The sequence below is a fragment of the Anabrus simplex genome, chromosome X (assembly GCF_040414725.1).
Source record: "Anabrus simplex isolate iqAnaSimp1 chromosome X, ASM4041472v1, whole genome shotgun sequence".
In the NCBI taxonomy this organism is placed as follows: domain Eukaryota; kingdom Metazoa; phylum Arthropoda; class Insecta; order Orthoptera; family Tettigoniidae; genus Anabrus; species Anabrus simplex.
In genome coordinates this window covers 8,651,992-8,671,928 of record NC_090279.1, presented here as the reverse complement: position 1 = coordinate 8,671,928, position 19,937 = coordinate 8,651,992, and the positions used below count along the sequence as shown (strand labels likewise).

The 19,937-nt window shown below is 41.2% G+C and overlaps 1 protein-coding gene across 1 annotated transcript in view; it reads right to left on the bottom strand.

Annotated features, from left to right (window-relative positions):
* The window catches only part of LOC136885913 (uncharacterized), a 151,000-nt gene that overhangs the window by 51,372 nt on the left and 79,691 nt on the right, over positions 1–19,937 (bottom strand). The window contains exon 5 of the mRNA XM_067158605.2: positions 12,797–12,879. Within this exon, the coding sequence (XP_067014706.2) occupies positions 12,797–12,879 (83 nt within the window). The remainder of the gene's footprint in view (positions 1–12,796; positions 12,880–19,937) is intronic.

Here is a 19,937-nt window from a genome sequence, read left to right as displayed (position 1 = left end):
GTTCGACATCGCGCTTTCAAGTTTTTTCTCCATCCCATGTGAAATGCGAATGATAGCCCGCTTGGCGTTCTCTATATATTCCTCACATGTACTTATGTCATCAGCGTACGCGGTGTCATCCAGGAGGTCGTGAACCTCATCGTCCAGGGCTCTTAATTTATCCAAAGTCTCTTGTAACCTATCTTTACAGAACTCGTAATCCTCGGAAGAGGTAGACTCAGTAAACTCTTGTGCTTTCTCCACGAGACGTGTGATGTTTGCCCTTTCCCTAGCACGTCTTCTTTTCAATTGGTGTAATCGTGTGTTCGCGTTACCGCCTTCCATACTGGACCTCTAGACGTGAATTTGCTATAGTAAAATAGTGTATTTGATAGGGACTTCGTAATAGCGTGGGAAATATTTCGTTACTTGATCTATTATTAATCGTACTCCGATGTATTGCGACGTAGTTCAAGGAAAGTCAGTAGATGGCAGCACTGGTCATTTAGTCGTGCGTGACGTCTTCTCCAAGTGACGTAAATAAACAATATGGCTACCCTTCCAGCTTAACCAATAAACTATCTATGCGTTTGCACTACAAATACTACTTATACCCCCTTTTTATCGTACTATGCTTTATGCGGTATTTGGAAGTTCCTGAAGTATTTCAGATATTAACAGGAACAAAATTACACATCTGAGAAATGTTACTGTACGTTGATGGCGTGGCGTGATAGGTTTTATTTCGACGGCAGCAATTTTCCCGTAGTCTCCTTACGGAACATGTAGTAAACCAATGATTACCTATTTAGTCTCTAGTATATTGCCCACTCGCGCTGGAGTGTAGTTCTTCCCGTGTTTCCGGCACCAAAATTATATCGTGATATTGGAAGAACAGTCAAGTAAACATACTAGTCTCGTTTCTTTTCTATTTATTGTTGTTATCAAAAAATCTAAAAATCTAAGATATAACACTTATGACACAATGATATTAAATAAAGATATAAAACATAGCACAGTCCAAAGAATGATCTCGAGTAGTGTCTATCAATTCCCAACACCATATTAATAAATATAAGTCAGTTTGGCTCGATCTATATATACTGTACTATACATATATAAATTAAGGCATAAGAATGAAAACAGACGTGAATTAATGAGACCACTATAGGTATCCTAGAAACTTAAAACTTGGTACCAGACAACCTGATGACTTCAGGATCCCTAGAAAAATCTAAAATTCTCAAAATTCTCTGAGAGGAACACATTGGGAGTTTCAAATCTGCATAAGAACACAGTCGGTGATATTTATCCTGAACGATAATCTATAGGTTTCATGGGCTTAAAAGTTTCCTGAAAGTCCTAATTTGTAACCCCTCCCCCATGTCAAGATGGCAAGACAATCTTCCAAACGAGTTAGAAAATAGTAATTTGGCAAAATTATAGCTTTTTGCCTGTAACCGATGGAAAATTTACGAGATGTTTAAAAAAATTTATTTTTACCCCCCCCCCCAAAAAAATATCGAAATATGGAGGCAATTTTAATGACGGTGCAGATCTTCCTTTCGAGAAATTTGGTGGCTAAACGGTAAGTCGTTTCACAAAACGGATGGCACAATCTCTGTTCAATTTGGAGTGATCTACAACTTTGGTCCTATGACTTTTTGTCGTATCTCCATCCCTTATGTTAAATTTGGCTCCATTTCTGGATTTACCTAAATTTTGCACTTTGTACACGTATAATTGATGGATTGAGTCACTTATAGGAAAGATGGGCTCATCAAATTCTACACGAATATTGGCCCACCCAGCCAAATTCTATGTTTGAAGCTGTCGCATAAGTATGTGAAAAGTAAGTCACTGTGTGAAAACCTTACACAAATTTCACCCTATTCAACGTTTCTAAAATAATCTTGCCTTTAAATAGATGAGATACGAGGTAATATCATAGGGCCAGCCATTTAGATAGTAAATTAGGCCAGAATCGTCTTTTTATACAATCCGTTTTTCAATATGAATGCACCGTTTAGCAACAGTTATTCTGTAAATGAAGGTGAACATGCATATACTTCCATATGTCGATCTACATTTATTAATTTAAGTCGATTTGTAGCGATCTAGAAAGGGCTGTGTCTTACATTGTAATTAATACTTTACAAATCAATAGTGACTGTCAGCAGGAGGGCGTCTGCTGTTGTAATCAGTACTCCCCACAACGACTTTAACTAGCAATAGGAAGGGGGTAGGTCTCCAACGCCTGTGTACCATTGTAATGCATAATCCCCTTCTTGATTTGACATGCAGGAGGCAAGGGAGCGTGCATTTAAAAAATACCTCTTTTACCTGATTCTCTTTATCATTAGGTATAGGTGCCCCCAATTATAAACAAATTTACCCATCAAAATGTGACTGACGTTACGCATAGTGAATTGCGGCAGACAAGTGGACCTGTCATTATCATCACAACTCTGCAACTCGCACTTCACATTGGAAACAACGTCTGAGGACCTCCCTATACTTTTTTCGGATAACGCCAAGAGACATGCAATTAAAATTTTTTATTCACTTCACGTACAGCAATTTACTTCGATATCCGTATACATTGTAGAATACCGTAGCGAAGCACGGGTACATTTGCTAGTACCAAATATTGTATTGAAGTATGTGGTAAAATGTTGTGATAAGCTAGCGATGGAGTGGAGTCGAGAAAGTCTGTCTCGAGTTGAGATCTATGCCTGGAAATGGACACTGCGACGAAATCGAGTCCATGGGAACACGCATCGGTATCTCTGACCGTCGTAAAATTACTTGTAACAACGAAACTAGCGGGGATGAAATCGTGATGTAACGAAGGAAGTGTATTTAAAATAACACTTAATGACTCCAAGACAATATGGTCCAATATATGCGAAGTACAAACATTTCAAATCAGGAATAAAATAATGAACAAAACCTCAAACTAGGTTAAATCTTAACTTACGATAATCTCAAATATTAGTGCGGTATTCGCATTACCACTTCATGAAATTAAGTATGGAAGGACTGAATGTCAGTAATTTCTGTGTAGCTGCTAGTGATATTGTTGCCCGGCCGAGCGGCTCAGACTGTTGTGGAGCTGGCCTTCTGACCCCAACTTGGCAGGTTCGATCCTGGCTCAGTCCGGTATTACTTGAATGTGCTCAAATATGTCAGCCTTGGTAGACTTACTGGCACCTAAAAGAACTCCTACAGCACACAATTCCGGCACATAGGCGTCTCCGAAAACAGTCCAAAGTAGTTACTGGTACGTAAAGACAACATTATTATCAGTATAACACTGTTGACTGGGAGGTGACTGGGAGGATGCCAGTACCAAGCATCACATTGGGATGCATGACTTTAATAATGCTGCTGAAACATAATCTTCTCCAATCAATTTATAAATGTATTTCTATATTGAGAGGATGTAGGTAGAATGTTGTGTTTTAGAACACTACTAATATATCACAATCACCATGTTGTTCTTATAATGGTCTCTAACGATCCGGGCCAATATTATATGATGTATTTCTTCCATTTGTATTGCATGGAATTTGTTAAAATCGTTATTAATTCAAGTATAGACAGAGATTTTTGAACTTGTGGTGTTCTACCGTTCGTTCATAATCGTGTATCATCGTGCTTGGCCACTCCGTCGCTGTGGAGTGCCGTGCGAGTTTGTGACGTCATGCGGAATCGAGACGAGTGCTCGCAAGCGATTCTACGCTGATCCAAGAGCCGCTCACGCACAACGATATGTTATAGTGAAGCAAAACACTTAAACTCCAATGTAATTGTGCTGACAACAATGAATTTTTATCATTTAAATAAACAGTTTCACAGTATTTATATTTTAATTCGAAACAACCAATGACTCAACTATGTGTTCAAATAATGTAACTAGCACACATCTAGGTTATGTTAGCTGGGCGGTCTGTAAAAACAGCCGGGCGGTGCGCCCATTAAAAAGGTCCTGGGGAGAACACTGCTCGTGAGATGAAGGAATCTCGAAGACGTCCTAGAGACAACAGTTGTTCCTTACGAAACCGCTGCGTGAACATCGACCTGTCACCTGTAAGCTGCAGATAAAGTCACCAAAAGTCCAATACTTCGCAGGAAATGGATTACATGGGATCAAATGGTGGCGCCTGAAGGAGGCCAACGTTGTTGCAAAAGTTACAGTGCCACAAATCACCATAGTTCAAGCGAGCCCGAGTAAAGTGAAAGATGCCGCATGCTCTATTCTTGGAACAACTAAGTCAGGGCAATGACAACGAAGGATTAACTACGACAAGTGGCTTCGGAATGACGATGTTAATTATGCAGTACGGTTGAAGAAGCAGCTGTATGACGAGTTTGTTGCTCGTTGGAATGCCTACAAAGCAGCCACTAGCAAAGTGAAGATAGTCATTACTGTAACAAAAGCAAACCGGTAAGCAGGTCTATATGTGAAACTTGAAACACGCGGAAACTAGCGAAACATTTAACAGCCGGTGAAATCGAGGCATCGCAATACGGACGAAGTCCAACGTTTCTATGGCATCAACGAAGAAACAGACGATTTGCTACTCGACAGGCGGGGCACTACTTGGGAAAAATTTCAATCATTTAATTTCCATATCTACCAATCCCAATCACCTCTGCTGTTGAAGGTCCAATGTAGGAAACTGACACCACCGAAGTCCATGCAATGCTGAAGGAACTGAAACCAGGGAAAGCCATCTGTCCTAATTATCTTCTGGCAGAGTTTTGTTTCTCAGTGGGGGAATGCAAGAGCAATCTTTTCAACCATATTACCAAAGAAGGTCAAAAACCAACAGATTGGCAATGGAGTTCACATTCAAAAATAAGGACAGCCCTGCCGATTATCCTCATTACCGCCCGATCATACTTCTGAGCCACGCAATGGCGGATTTCACATCAATCTTCAACAAAAGGATTAGCAATTTAGCCAAACATACCACAAGCCAAGCTGGGTTCGTGTAAAATTATGGCACAACAGGAGCAATCCATGCTGCAGGGCTGTAACTTGAGAAACATTGTGAAAAGAATAAGAGAATTCGTCATGACTTTCTCGATCCTGAGAAAGCCTTCCATCGGGTACCTCATAACCTAATCAGTCGGCAGTACAAGAACTTGGCATTGTAGAGCACCATGTTGAGAGAGTATAATTGCTATACGAAGAACCAAGGAGTTATATTCAAGCTGCCGCAGGAGCGTGTACTGAATTCCACGGAACTGTAGAAGTCCACTCTATTACATCAGACCTGCACAATCAATCAATCAATCAATCAATCAATACTGATCTGCATTTAGGGCAGTCGCCCAGGTGGCAGATTCCCTATCTGTTGCTTTCCTAGCCTTTTCCTAAAGGATTTCAAAGAAATTGGAAATTTATTGAATGTCTCCCTTGGTAAGTTATTCCAATCCCTAACTCCCCTTCCTATAAATGAATATTTGCCCCAGTTTGTCCTCTTGAATTCCAACTTTATCTTCATATCGTGATCTTTCCTACTTTTATAAACGCCACTCAGACTTATTCGTATACTAATGTCATTCCACTCCATCTCTCCGCTGACAGCTCGGAACATACCACTTACATGTAACTAATCTCATTATTAGACCCGTATTGAACTATGCTATAATATACCAACAAATTGTTAGTATATTATAACATACCACTTAGTCGAACAGCTCTTCTTCTTTCTCTCAGTTCTTCCCAACCCAAACTTTGGAACATTTTTGTAATGCTACTCTTTTGTCGGAAATCACCCAGAACAAATCAAGCTGCTTTTCTTTGGATTTTATCCACTTCTTGAATCAGGTAATCCTGGTGAGGGTCCCATACACTGGAACCATATTCCAGTTGGGGTCTTACCAGAGACTTATACGCCCTCTTCTTTACATCCTTACTACAACCCCTAAACACCCTCATAACCATGTGCAGAGATCTGTACCCTTTATTTACAATCCCATTTACGTGATTACCCCAATGAAGATCTTTCCTTATATTAACACCTAGATACTTACAATGATCCCCAAAAGGAACTTTCACCCCATCAATGCAGTAATTAAAACTGAGGGGATTTTTCCTATTTGTGAAACTCACAACCTGACTTTTAACCCCGTTTATCAACATACCATTCCCTGCTGTCCATCTCACAACATTTTCAAGGTTACGTTGCAGTTGCTCACAATCTTGTAACTTATTTATCACTCTATAGAGAATAACATCACCCCCAAAAAGCCTTACCTCCGATTCCACTCCTTTACTCATATCATTTATATATATATATATAAGAAAACATAAAGGTCCGATAATACTGCCTTGAGGAATTCCCCTCTTAATTATTACAGGGTCAGATAAAGCTTCACCTACTCTAATTCCCTGAGATCTATTTTCTAGAAATATAGCAACCCATTCAGTCACTCTTTTGTCTAGTCCAATTTCACTCACTTTTGCCAGTAGTCTCCCATGATCTACCCTATCAAATGCTTTAGACAGGTCAATCGTGATACAGTCCATTTGACCTCCTGAATCCAAGATATCTGCTATATCTTGCTGGAATCCTACAAGTTGAGCTTCAGTGGAATAACCATTCCTAAAACCGAACTGCCTTCTATCGAACCAGTTATTAATTTCACAAACATGTCTAATATAATCAGAAAGAATGCCTTCCCAAAGCTTACATACAATGCATGTCAAACTTACTGGCCTGTAATTTTCAGCTTTATGTCTATCACCCTTTCCTTTATACACAGGGGCTACAATAGCAACTCTCCATTCATCTGGTATAGCTCCTCCGACCAAACAATAATCAAATAAGTACTTCAGATATGGTACTATATTCCAACCCATTGTCTTTAGTAGGTCCCCAGAAATCTTATCAATTCCAGCTGCTTTTCTAGTTTTCAACTTTCGTATCTTATTGTAAATGTCATCATTATCATATGTAAATTTTATTACTTCTTTGGCCTTAGTCTCCTCCTCTATCTCGACATTTTCCTTGTAACCAACAATCTTTACATACCACTGACTGAATACTTCTGCCTTTTGATGAACCTCACATACACACTCCCCTTAATCATTAATTATTCCTGGAATGTCCTTCTTGGAACCTGTTTCTGCCTTTAAAACTACCTATACATACCCTTCCATTTTTCACTAAAATTTGTATGACTGCCAAATATGCTTGCCATCATGTTATCCTTAGCAGCCGTCTTGCTAGTTTCAATTCTCTAGTAATTTCCATAAATTTCTCCTTACTTCCACAGCCATTTCTAAAACTATTTCTTTCCAGTCTGCACATCCTTCTTCGTCTCTTTATTTCTCTATTATAATAAGGTGGGTCTTTACCATTCCTTACCACCCTAAAAGGTACAAACCTGTTTTCGCATTCCTCAACTATTTCTTTAAACCCATCCCAGAGTCTGTTTACATTATTATTTACCATTTTCTACCGATCATAGTTACTTTTTAGAAACTGCCTCATGCCTGATTTATCAGCCATATGGTACTGCCTAATAGTCCTACTTTTAAGATCTTCCTTTCTATCAAGTTATTTTTATCTACCACAAAAACAGCTTCATGATCACTAATACCATCTATTACTTCAGTGTCCCTATAGAGCTCATCTGGTTTTATCAGCACCACATCCAAGATATTTTTCCCTCTGGTTGGTTCCATCACTTTCTGAGTCAGCTGTCCTTCCCATATTAACTTACTTGCCATTTGTTGGTCATGCTTCCTGTCGTTCGCATTTCCTTCCTAATTGACATCTGGCAAATTCACATCTCCTGCTACAATCACATTTCTCTCCATGTCATTTCGCACATAGCTGACTATCCTATCAAATAATTCCAAATCCACGTCATTGCTACCCTTTCCCGATCTGTACACTCCAAATACATCAAGTTGCCGATTATCTTTAGAAATGAGCCTTACACCTACAATTTCATGTGTCTCATCTTTAACTTTTTCGTAGCTTACAAATTCTTCTTTCACCAGAATGAACACTCCCCCTCCCACCATTCCTATCCTATCTCTATGATACACACTCCAGTGCCGTGAGAAAATTTCTGCATCCTTTATATCATTTCTCAGCCGTGATTCAACTCCTATTACAATATCTGGTAAATATATATCTATTAAATTACTTAATTCTATTCCTTTTTTACAATACTTCTACAGTTCAACACTGATAATTTTATGTCATCCCTACTTGATTTCCAGTTCCCTGTTCCCTTATCACCACTCGCTAGGCCACCCTGTTTCCCTGAATGTACCTCCCTATTACCCTTCCAAACAAATTTCCTAACTTATACGTACCACTGCGGTTTAAGTGAAGGCCATCTGAGCGCAGATCCCTATCTCCTCACAGTCCAATGCCATGGATACTTCTCTTGAAAACGATGCCATTCAGGCTGAAAAAAATACGCTCGATCTCCAGCAACAAACAGAAGACTGGAACAATTGACTAGCACAATATATACTGCGCCTCAACAAAAAGAAGAGAGAATGCATGACAATATATCTCCGATGCACGATATCACCCGTTACCTAGCCGGACTGCTTCAGCCACACACAGGAAACACTGAACCCTACGTGAAGGACTCCCGACATTTCATCCAACTCCTTAAGGACCAATCAATTGAAAGTACGGACTTATTGGTAAGTTTTGACGTCACTTTTCACCAAGGTGCAGCTAACGGAAGTATTTCCGCTACTAGACCAGAAACTTCCAGAAGACCTGTCAACACTAGCTACGGAATGCCTGAACGCCACTTATTTCTATTTCAACGGGGAGTTCTACGAACAGACAGAAGGGGCCGCGATGGGGTCGCCACTCTCTCCAGCAATATCAAACATGTACATGGAACACTTCAAACAGAAAGCCTTAGTCACATCTATCCTGAAACCAAAATGTTTTCTCCGTTTTGTGGACGGCACATTCGTAATCTGGCCTCACGGGAGCAATAACCTACAGCTATTTCTCAACCATCTCAACTCTATTCACGCAAATATTCAGTTCACCATGGAAACTGAAGTAGACAGAAAACTAGCGTTCCTGGATGTCCTAGTAAAGCGTAACTCCAATGGGACTCTGAGTCATGCAGTATACAGGAAAACCACACACGTAGACAGGTACCTACACGCCTCGTCTCATCATCACCCATCACAAAAGCAGGCTGTCCTAACATCACTGGTACAAGGCCATAGCGATATCAGACGCAGAGCACCTCGAGGAAGAGAAAGAACACCTCACGAGAACCCTCAAGAAAAACGGCTACTCCTCAACAACATCCGACGAGTCTTTAAAAAATCAGAAGAGAACAAAGAAAAGGTAGCCGTAGGAGAAAACAACGGGAAAGGAGAACTGACCCGCCCGAAAACAGCAATACTGATATACATTAAAAATACTACAGACAGGATCGGCAAGATACTGGACAAATACGGCATAAAAACCATCTATAAACCTCACCGGAAGCTAGCCCGTTATCTACCACCAGTAAAAGACAAAATATAATTACAGGTTCCTGGAGTATCACATTGAATGTAGCTATGGAGCTTGTTATGTTGGGGAAACAAAACGTCTGATCTACACCCGCCTAAAAGAACATATCTGTCACACCAAGAACCAAAACACAGATATTTCAGCGGTAGCCAAGCATTCCTGCTGCTTGATGATGATGCTTATTATTTAAATGGGCCTAACATCGAGGTCATCAGCCCCTATGCCAAGCATTCCTAGGACACAAGGCACAGAATATCATCTGATAAGGCCAAGATCCTAGCAGCTGTCCCTTGGAATCTGGAAAGGAAAATCCGTGAGGCTATCGAAATCAAGAAACATCCGAACAACATAAATTTAGAAGGAGGATATAGAATCAGTAATTCTTGGATGCCTACCATTCATAGTTTAAGACATACAGACCACAACATAAACCACGGGCTGAAACCCCATTACATAACAGCGCGGGCAAGCCCCCACTACCTGGATCTGATACATACCTTCCAGAACGCTCACGAGACAGCCAGGGCATACGTCAGCCAGAAAGACTAGAATATAAATGGCCAAGGTCAGGGCCACTCTAGTAGTGTAAATTGCTGCCTGGGAGACTGATTGCCTCGGATCGAGTAGGGGTATTTCAGTTGCCTTGACAAAGAATACCGCAATGTATTCGAAATGTCGGCAAACAGTACGTGATGTACAGAAAACTGCAACACGGTTCAACCTGCAAATTAAACTAAATAATTCTTCACACCGTGGAGGCTTCATCTCTAAGATACAGGGAGGATATTCTCAAAGTTAATAGGCAGTTCGACAACCTTCGAAAGAAAATGAGTAACTAGCTGGCTCGACTCGCGTTTCTGAAATGCTGCAGGGACAACAGCATTCTACCAGCATGTGTGAGACTGAAATATCATACCAAGAACCGACGGAGAGACCGTATGCTTCACGAAAGCAGCATAAAACTCCTCAGGGAACGGATCAGTGACACCAGACAGACTCTGGACCACCTCAACAATAAATTATTTCATCTCCACCTGCAACTTGCCAGCACTTTGTCTCTCAATGACTGGACCACGTTAGACAGTATTAGCAACACACAATCCCAGTGTACACTGGAACTAGCCACTGCCAAACAAAACAAGAAATTCAACCTCCTCCTACTGAAACAGAAATCGAAACCACCTCCTCCACTGCAGAAGAATGTAATAGTTAACCTCACAGACAAGCCACTCAGTGAACCTAATACCTCGGTCTTGGAAAAAGGACTCAACTATGCAGTAGCTCCGAATAATATACCGATGGAAGAAATAATTAGCAAAGTTGAAATTGCAATCCGACATCTTCCTACCAAATCTGCAGAGGAGATCAGACAGGGTATATCATGTCTACTGAGAACCGCAAAGCTGCCGTCATGCAATTTGATCAAAGAAGAAATTCATGCCCTAAAAGAACTACGTCAAAATACGGATACAATCATCCTACCCGCAGATAAAGGCAACGCTATGGTGATAATGACATGCACCGACTACACTCGGAAAAAAGAACAATTACTCACCGATTCTACGCACAGAAAAATAAGAAACCCTACCAACCGCATTAAGAACAAACTCCACATACTAGTAAAAAATTCCAGTATCCCAGCCGAAATACAGAAGAAGCTGTTATCGTCGGACCTGATACCTCCTAAATTGTATGCCCTTCCTAAAATCCATAAAGAAGGCATACCTCTGCGAACTATCGTGAGCGCTATAGGATCTCTGATGCACGATATCGCCTGTTACCTAGCTGGACTGCTTTAGCCACATACAGGACACACTGAAACCTATGTGAAGGACTCCCAACATTTATCCAGCTCCTTAAGGACCAACCAATTTAAAGTACGGACTTATTAGTAAGTTTCGACGTCACGTCATTTTTCACCAAGGTGCCACTAACAGAAGTACTTCCCCTACTAGACCAGAAACTTCCAGAAGACCTGTCAACACTAGCTAAAGAATGTCTAAATGCCACTTATTGCTGTATCAATGGGGAGTTCTATGAACAGACAGAAAGGCCGTGATGGGGTCGCCCCTCTCTCCAATAATAGGAAACATGTATATGGAACACTTCGAACAGAAAGCCTTAGCCACACCTACCCTGAAATCGAAATATTTTCTCTGTTTTGTGGATGACACATTTGTAAACTAGCCTCACGGGAGCAATAACCTACAGCTATTTCTCGACCATCTCAACTCTATTCACGCAAATATTCAGTTCACCATGGAAATCGAAGTAAGTGGAAAACTACCATTCCTGGATGTCCTAGTGAAGCCCAACTCCAATGGGACTCCGAATCATGCAGTATTCAGAAAACCACACACACGGACAGGTACCTACATGCCTCAACTCATTATCACCCATCAGTAAAGCAGACTGTCCTAACATCACCGGTAAATAGGACCATAGCGATATCAGACGCAGAGCACCACGAGGAAGAGAAAGAACACCTCACGAGAACCCTCAAGAAAAACGGCTACTCACACAATAGCATACGATGAGTCTTAAAAAAACATCATATCCGTCACACCAAGAACCAAAACACAGATATTTCAGCGGAAGCCAAGCATTCCTAGGAAACAAGGCACGGAATATCATTTGATAAGACCAAGATCCTAGCAGCTACCCCTTGGAATCTGGAGTGGAAAATCCGCGAGGCAATCGAAATCAACAAACATCCGAACAACATAAATTTAGAAGAAGGATATAAAATCAGTAATACTTGGATGCCTATCATTCTTAGTTTAAGACATACAGACCACAACATAAACACACGGGCGGAAACTCCATTACATTACAGCGCGGGCAAGCCCCCAATACCTGGCTCTGACACATACCTTCCAGAACGCTCACGAGATAGTCAGGGCTTATGTCAGCCAGAAAGACTATGATATAAAAGGCCAAGGTCAGGGCCACTGTAGTAGTGTAAATTGCTGCCTGGGAGACTGATTACCTCGGATCGAGTAGGGGTATTTCATTCACCTTGACAAAGAATACTGCAATGTACTCGAAAAGTCGGCAAACTGTACGTGATGTACACTTAGGGGCCGATGACCTTCGATGATAGGCCCCTTAAAACAACAAGCAACATCATCATCATCATCACGCGATGTACAGAAAACTACAACATGGTTCAACCTGGGAATTAAACTAAATAATTCTTCACACTGTGGAAGCTTCACCTCTAAGATATAACCATGAAGAGGCACAATCTATTCCGTACTGTATAGGATTTGTAGTGTATGTACTTTGTTTCTTCTTTGATGTATGGCAACAGCTGATCATCAGCATGTTCTTCTATGAATATTTCCTCCTTAATATCTTCGGACGGCTATAAATAAAAAAGAACAAAAGTAGAATAAAGAAGTAAGGGAATAAAAATATATATGCCTAAACAAGAAACAGCTGAGGAAATAAATTTCATAGTGGCACAAGAAGAGTACAAATAACATATCTCCCATTTTTAAAATACAAAAAGGGAAAGGGACAATCAAATCAAAATCATTTTAAATACAAAAGAGCTGCCTACCTTGGTGGCAAATGGTACACACAAAAAATATACATTTTTATCAAGCACTAAATCTTAAATGGACAGAGAAGAAGACAGTTTCCTAAAACACAGTATTATACAATTTACACTAATTATTTTCTACAAAACACACAGCTCATCCTTAAAAGAATTGCATTATTTACAAAATTCTGCTCATAGTATCTTCTGTATTTACAAACAATCAACTTGTATACATGTGGAATTAATTCAAATAATACTATAATACTATAATACTATGGGTATGTGTGATGGCGCCAACTGCTGCTGTTGTGTGAAACGCCTCTCCAGTAAATCTCGTTAATTAGCAAGATTAACAGCCAACAAGTGCCATTTGTGACTTTCTCAGTGTAAGTGTGTAACTAAACTGTCATTGACCTGAAGCATCTTTCAGTATGTCCGCTAAAGAAGCTATTCGTCGTGTAGCGTCTATTGAAGATGTTATGAAGGACTTCCAAGGCTGCTTGGAACATGTCATAAGCTGCACCTGCCACGCGGATGAGCTGCAGCGGCTAAAGGCTGAGTTCTCTCAGTTCCAAGAAAAGGTGTCTAGTGAGCTAAAAGACATAACAAAAAAACTGGAATTTACTGAACAGCACCTCGAACAACAGGCCGAACTGCTTGATGAAGCTGAACAGTACAGCCGGCGGAACTGCTTAGTGCTGCATGGTATTCCAGAGGAGCCGGCAGAGAACGTTTACGATAAAGTTATCAACACGATGAAGGGCAAGTTAAATGTAGATATAACTATGTCTGATATAGATCGTTGCCATCGTTTAGGGGTGCTAAAATGAACCACAGCTCAGGTTGTTGCTTCGGGCAAGCGCCCTATAATTATAAAATTCGTACGTTATCATGACCGGGACAGAGTATGGAGGGCCAAGCAGCTGTTAAAAGGAACTGGCCTTCTACTGACTGAATCCCTGACAGGTATCAGAAAAACTATTCTAAACAGGGCACGTGATCATTTCGGACTCCGACGGGTGTGGACACAGGACGGCCGCATTGTTGTTTTGAAAGACAATGGACAGAAAATGTTTGTTAGCAGCATGGCACAATTAATAAGCCTTATGTGAACGACGAGATTGACTAGGAAAAACAATGAGTGATATAATAGCGTATAATGTTTGTGTATTTGAATGTGGCTGTGTGTGCGAGAGTGATTGTGTAAATATTTCTGGAGGTGCTTATGAAACAACTAGGGTGAATAGTTTGAATTTTTCTGTTGACAATGGCTAACGTAAATGAGTCAATTATTTATACCGAACAGCATGTCCGTGATGTAATTGACCCTATCCCTCTTCATTGTCGTCCGCCTTCACCCTTACCTCCCTTCACCCTTAACTCCCGTATGCAGTTATCAGACTGTGCCACATAAGAGGCTTCTGATAAGTTCACCTGCATACACCCCAGCATCAGTGGGTAGGGTCTGACACATCCCACTCTGACGAGTCTAGTGTCAGACCTAAGACGAAATGCTGGTTAATAGAGCAAACGCCTGAAAAGCCAACATCTAATTTTTGATCCAAGTACTAAAGTCATAGACTTAAATATTGGTAACATCTTATGTGTTAAATTCTCGATTTCTTAATGTTTACTTTAATAATTTAGCCACGTCCTTATAGCCACCCATTTAGTCACTATTTTATCTAGCCCAACTGCATTAATTTTTGTCAATAGTCTTCCAAGGTCTACCCTATTGAAAGCCTTAGATATGTCAATCATGATACATTTGACCTCCTGAATCTAATATACCTGCTATATCTTGCTGGAAAATACAGGGTGAGCTTCAGTGGAATGATGTTTCCTAAACCTGAACTACTTTCTATCAAACCAGTTGTTAATTTCGTAAATGTGTACAATCAGACAGAATGCATTCCGAGAACTTGCATGCAACACCAGTCAAGATGACCAGTTTGTAATTACTGGCTTATAAGTTGATCACATTTTCTTTATAAACAGGATGCAACCACACTAACTCTTCATTCATCCAGTATAGCTGCTTCATACACACACAAATCAATTAAGAACTACAGATTTGGTTCTATATCAAAACGAACTGACTTTCGTATACTCCCAGAAATTTTACCAACCCAGGAGAATTTCTAGATTTAAATTTTTGTATCTTATTTTCAATGTCTGTTTTATATTGTAGATCCATGTGAACATAAGATGTTCATTTTAAGTACACTTCCTCTAAAGCATTACTTTGTCAATTTTATATATTTTTCATCTAAACAGTGTTATGTGGCTGAAGATGAGGATAATATACGAAACATGTACCACTTTTGACCATTAAAAATTGCCTTAAGCAATCATTGTATCGACTAGGTGGAAAATAAATAAATACTCAATTGTGAATCTATTGAAGTGCGATACGGACCATGAAGGTGATTTTATGTAATATCATATGCCTCACGAGTGACGGGTGTGATGCCCACTTGCTGGTGAACGGCGTCCTTTTCACATGATACAGGACTGCAATCCCCATGGACGAGCGGAGTATACACATTCCCATGTTGTATAATTGCTACTCCATACCCTTCTCAGTCAATATTCAAGACGTACACAGAAACAAGATGTAGTACCATGCAGTATATTCTGGACTTCAGATGTAGTAACACCATTCAGTCACAGAGTGTGACTTCCCTTCATCTCATCCATGCTGTCCGACTCGTTGGCTGAATAGTCAGCATACTGGCCTTCGGTCCAGAGGGTCCCGAGTTCGATTCCTGGTCGGGTCGGGGATTTTAACCTTAATTGGTTAATTCCAATGGCCCGGGGGCTGGGTGTTTGTGCTGTCCCCAACATCCCTGCAACTCACACACCACACATAACACTATCCTCCACCACAATAACACGCAGTTACCTACACATGGCAGATGCCTCCCACCCTCATCGAAGAGTCAGCCTTACAAGGGCTGCACTCGGCTAGAAATAGCCACACGAAATTAATTATTACATCTCATCCATGCCGCCTTAATCATAATTCGCACATCAACAACTACCATAATATCAGTCTGTAGGTAAGAACAGATACCTGAATCAATTTGAATGGAGCCATTAGATGGTTTGGATGACTCCAGGTATTCACTCGTATTTTTGTTCATTCAGACATGGTATTGTAAGAAACAGGTATACCGATCTTCACCTTGATGCTGCAGTTCCATTCTGGGTCTATCAGCAAGTGCAATATCATCTTCATATAAGGGAGTCTTAGAAACACTCCTTTGTAGGTGCCATGTGGTGGTGTCCATGCTGCGGACAAAGGGCAATGGGGTCAGAGTGGTACATTGGTGTGCACACCAACTTCCAGTGAGAAGCTCTCTGAGACATTGGCAAAGCAACATACACAACCTCTGGTGTTCGTGTATAGCATCTTGATCCAAATTATAAGCATTTCTGGTACACCAGATCACATGGTTTGGAACCCGGTCAAAAGTCATTCCGAGATCAAGGAAGGCAATGTACACTGACTGATGATGCTCTCAGTGCTTTTCAATTAGCATTCTGGCAGTGAAAATTGGATGAGTTATTCCAGCACCCTTAACGAAGATGCACTGTTTAGCTATAATGCCGACAATTTCACCCAATCAATGATGAAGGATACTCCCAAAGGTCTCCTCATGTACAATTGGGGGCAAATTTGACGGTAATTTGCACATCTGCTGGATTGTCATTTTGCTTAAAAATAGTCACAAGGATGTTTGTAGCCCAATGACTGGGAACAGAGCCAGGGTCAACTCTGGCACTGAACAGGCTTGTCAGCCTGTTGATAATGTGTTCTTTAAATTGCTACAACTTCCAGAGGTTTGCTGGAAGGTCATCTAGTCCTGGCACTTTTTGGTTCTTAATACTCCTAATGGCACTGTCGACTTCCTTTGATGGGATGCATAAGATGGGACTCACCATCTGGAATAGGGTGATGGAATTTTTTTGCCAGTGGCTTTACGTCGCACCGATACAGATAGGTCTTATGGCGACGATGGGATAGGAAAGGCCTAGGATCGGGAACAAAGTGGCCATGGCCTTAATTGCCTGGTGTGAAGATGAGAAACCACGGAAAACCATCTTCAGGGCTGCCGACAGTGGGGTTCGAACCCACTATCTTCCGGATGCGAGCTCACAGCTGCGCACTCCAAACTGCATGGCCAACTTGCCCGGTATGATGGAATTCAATGCAGGAAATATCTACAAATGTTGTAGCCAATGTTTGAGGATTTCTTGTTTGTCCTGTAATCACTGGTCATATTTGCCTCTAATGCACACAGAGTGCTTAATACTTGTGTCAATTTTGGTCAGCTGGAAAAGTGTTCTTTTTTATTCCTTTGAGTTCAGTGGTGTGCAGTGTTTATCAGAACTATACTGACAAAAAGTCAAGGATGCTCTTCGTGTATGTTAAGAACAATGGTTCAATCAGGCTGACAGGGAAAATTATTCTTTTTGAGAAAATTGGGTTAAAGTGTTCCTTCCGGGTGCACAATTCAAACTGACGAGCTGCTACCGTGTTTCAGGGAAGATAAGGGTAGACAGTTGTTGTGGAGTGCATGATGCAGACAACACCATGAAATATAACAGATTCTCTGCAATACGACAACACATACAAGACTCTAAACATAATTTCATCAAAATTGAACAGGACATGGAAATACTTAAAATTATTAAGACAACTGAAAATTATTTCATTCACCTTGACAAATACTTCAACACGAATTTCAATTTAAACACATTTCTGAATAACACAATATTCTATTAGACTTCCTCACTTTCATTTTAAAATATGCTAAATTTCTTAACTCGAATTTGATTTTCCGTGCCTTACACAGTTCCTAGCCACGTTTTCTATCTCGAACAACCCATCCACGTGACCAACCTTATTTCTCTATCACATCCTTTCCTTTCTTCTTTCTTCATTCCACTTCCCGCTCTATTAATCACCTCCCATCTAATTCAACCTCACCTGCTTTAGTCATTATTTATATTCCGATCCACACCTATTTATCTTCTATTAACATCTTTGTTTTCCTTTCTCTTTCCCGCATTGAACTGCGTATTATAATATCACTTACAGTTCAGATCATTACAACATTTAAATTTAAACCTTACGCCACCTCAAGAACTACCCAAGCTCTTAACTTCAAAGAAATCAGACGCTGTGTAAATGTGTCTCTCAACTGTTCTAATATTGCGCTTTTTCTTCTTTTGACAATTGTTTCTTATGTCAACAGTTCTCCTTCTCCAAATTTCAAGAATCTGACATACAAGATTTTATAAACATTAATATATATTTTTATCGTCAAATACAATGACTTAGCAAATGTCATGGGATAGTCACCTAATAGCGTGTGGGGCCTCGTCTGGCCCCGCGAACTGCAGTGAGATACCGTGAAATTGAGTCGACAAGTCCCTGGTAGTCCTCTGGACGCAGTTGGCACCAAATCGTTTGCAGAGCAGTCGCCAATGTTGGTCTGTTCGTGGGTGGAGAATCCATGGCACGGAGCCTGCATTCCAGGACATCCCAGATATGCTCGATAGGGTTCATATCGGGGCTCCTGGGTGGCCATGGCAGTCGTTGGACCTCCGCTGCATGTTCCTGGAACCATTCCCGGGCAACGTGGGAGCGATGTGGCGGCGCGTTATCATCTTGAAATACCGCAGAACCATTTGGGCGCTGGAAGGCCAAAAATGGCTGGAGATAGTCTCCCAGCAGCTCAACATACCACGTACCATTCAAAGTCCCTTCCAGAACAATTAGGGGGCCCATTCCATACCAGGAAAATAAACTCCAGACCATAACACCAGCGCCCTGGACCACATATTCGAGTCAAGCGGGATCCATCGCTTCATGTGGTCTGCGCCATACATGTGCCTCCCATTGGCATGGTGCAGTTGAAATCATGATTCGTCCGACAATATCACGTTATGCCATTGTTCCAGTCTCTATCCGTGGTGACAAGCGACAAATGTGCGTCGTTGTGCCCGATGATGTTGGGTTAACAGTGGCACCCGAGTGCGGCGCTGGCTCCCTTACCCCATAGGACCCATGCTCCTACAGATCCTCCAATGGGATGTGTGTCCAGAACAGCCTGTTTTGAATTGAGCCATGATTTGTTGTTCGGTTGTCTGTCTGTCAGTACTGACAATCTGTCTCAGATGTCGCCGGTCACGGTTATCGAGGGTGGCTAGACGGACGGTCATTCGTCAGTTGTGGATGGTGATACACGCATTCAACCATTCACGATACACCCTGGACATGGTTGATCGTGTGAAGCCGAATTCCCGCACCACTTCCGAAATCGCACTTCCAATCTGTCGGGCACCGACCGCCATATACCGTTCGAATGGTGTCAGCTCACAACGACGTTCCATGTTACACCTGTCACATGCACAGTCACTGCTCACAAGGTCTTCTATACAACTGCCGCTGGCACAGGGGGCGTGTGGTGCGCAGACAACGCACCTGCGCATCAGTGCTCCGCTATCCTATGACATTCGCTCAGTCAGTGTATATTAAACAGTATTGTACGATTTCACGTCTAGCAGCGTTTGCAGGCTTGCTCCTTGAACCATTTATATTGTCATCAAATTTCACAATCATCCAGAAGCACAGTGCCGGTTAAAACATACGTTTTTGGGCTCTCCAAGAACTTGCGTCTGGCTTCGTTTGTGTGATTGATCCTCGAATTCTTCAGGTTTTTGGGAACATTCAACACACAGTGCTAATTCCTAACGTGTTATAGTGCTTCATGATCCACAACAATGAAACTATTGTTTTCCTGTGCATTGCTTTTTTATATTTTAAGTGATTGGCTGATAATGACCCAGAACAATGGTCGAAACCA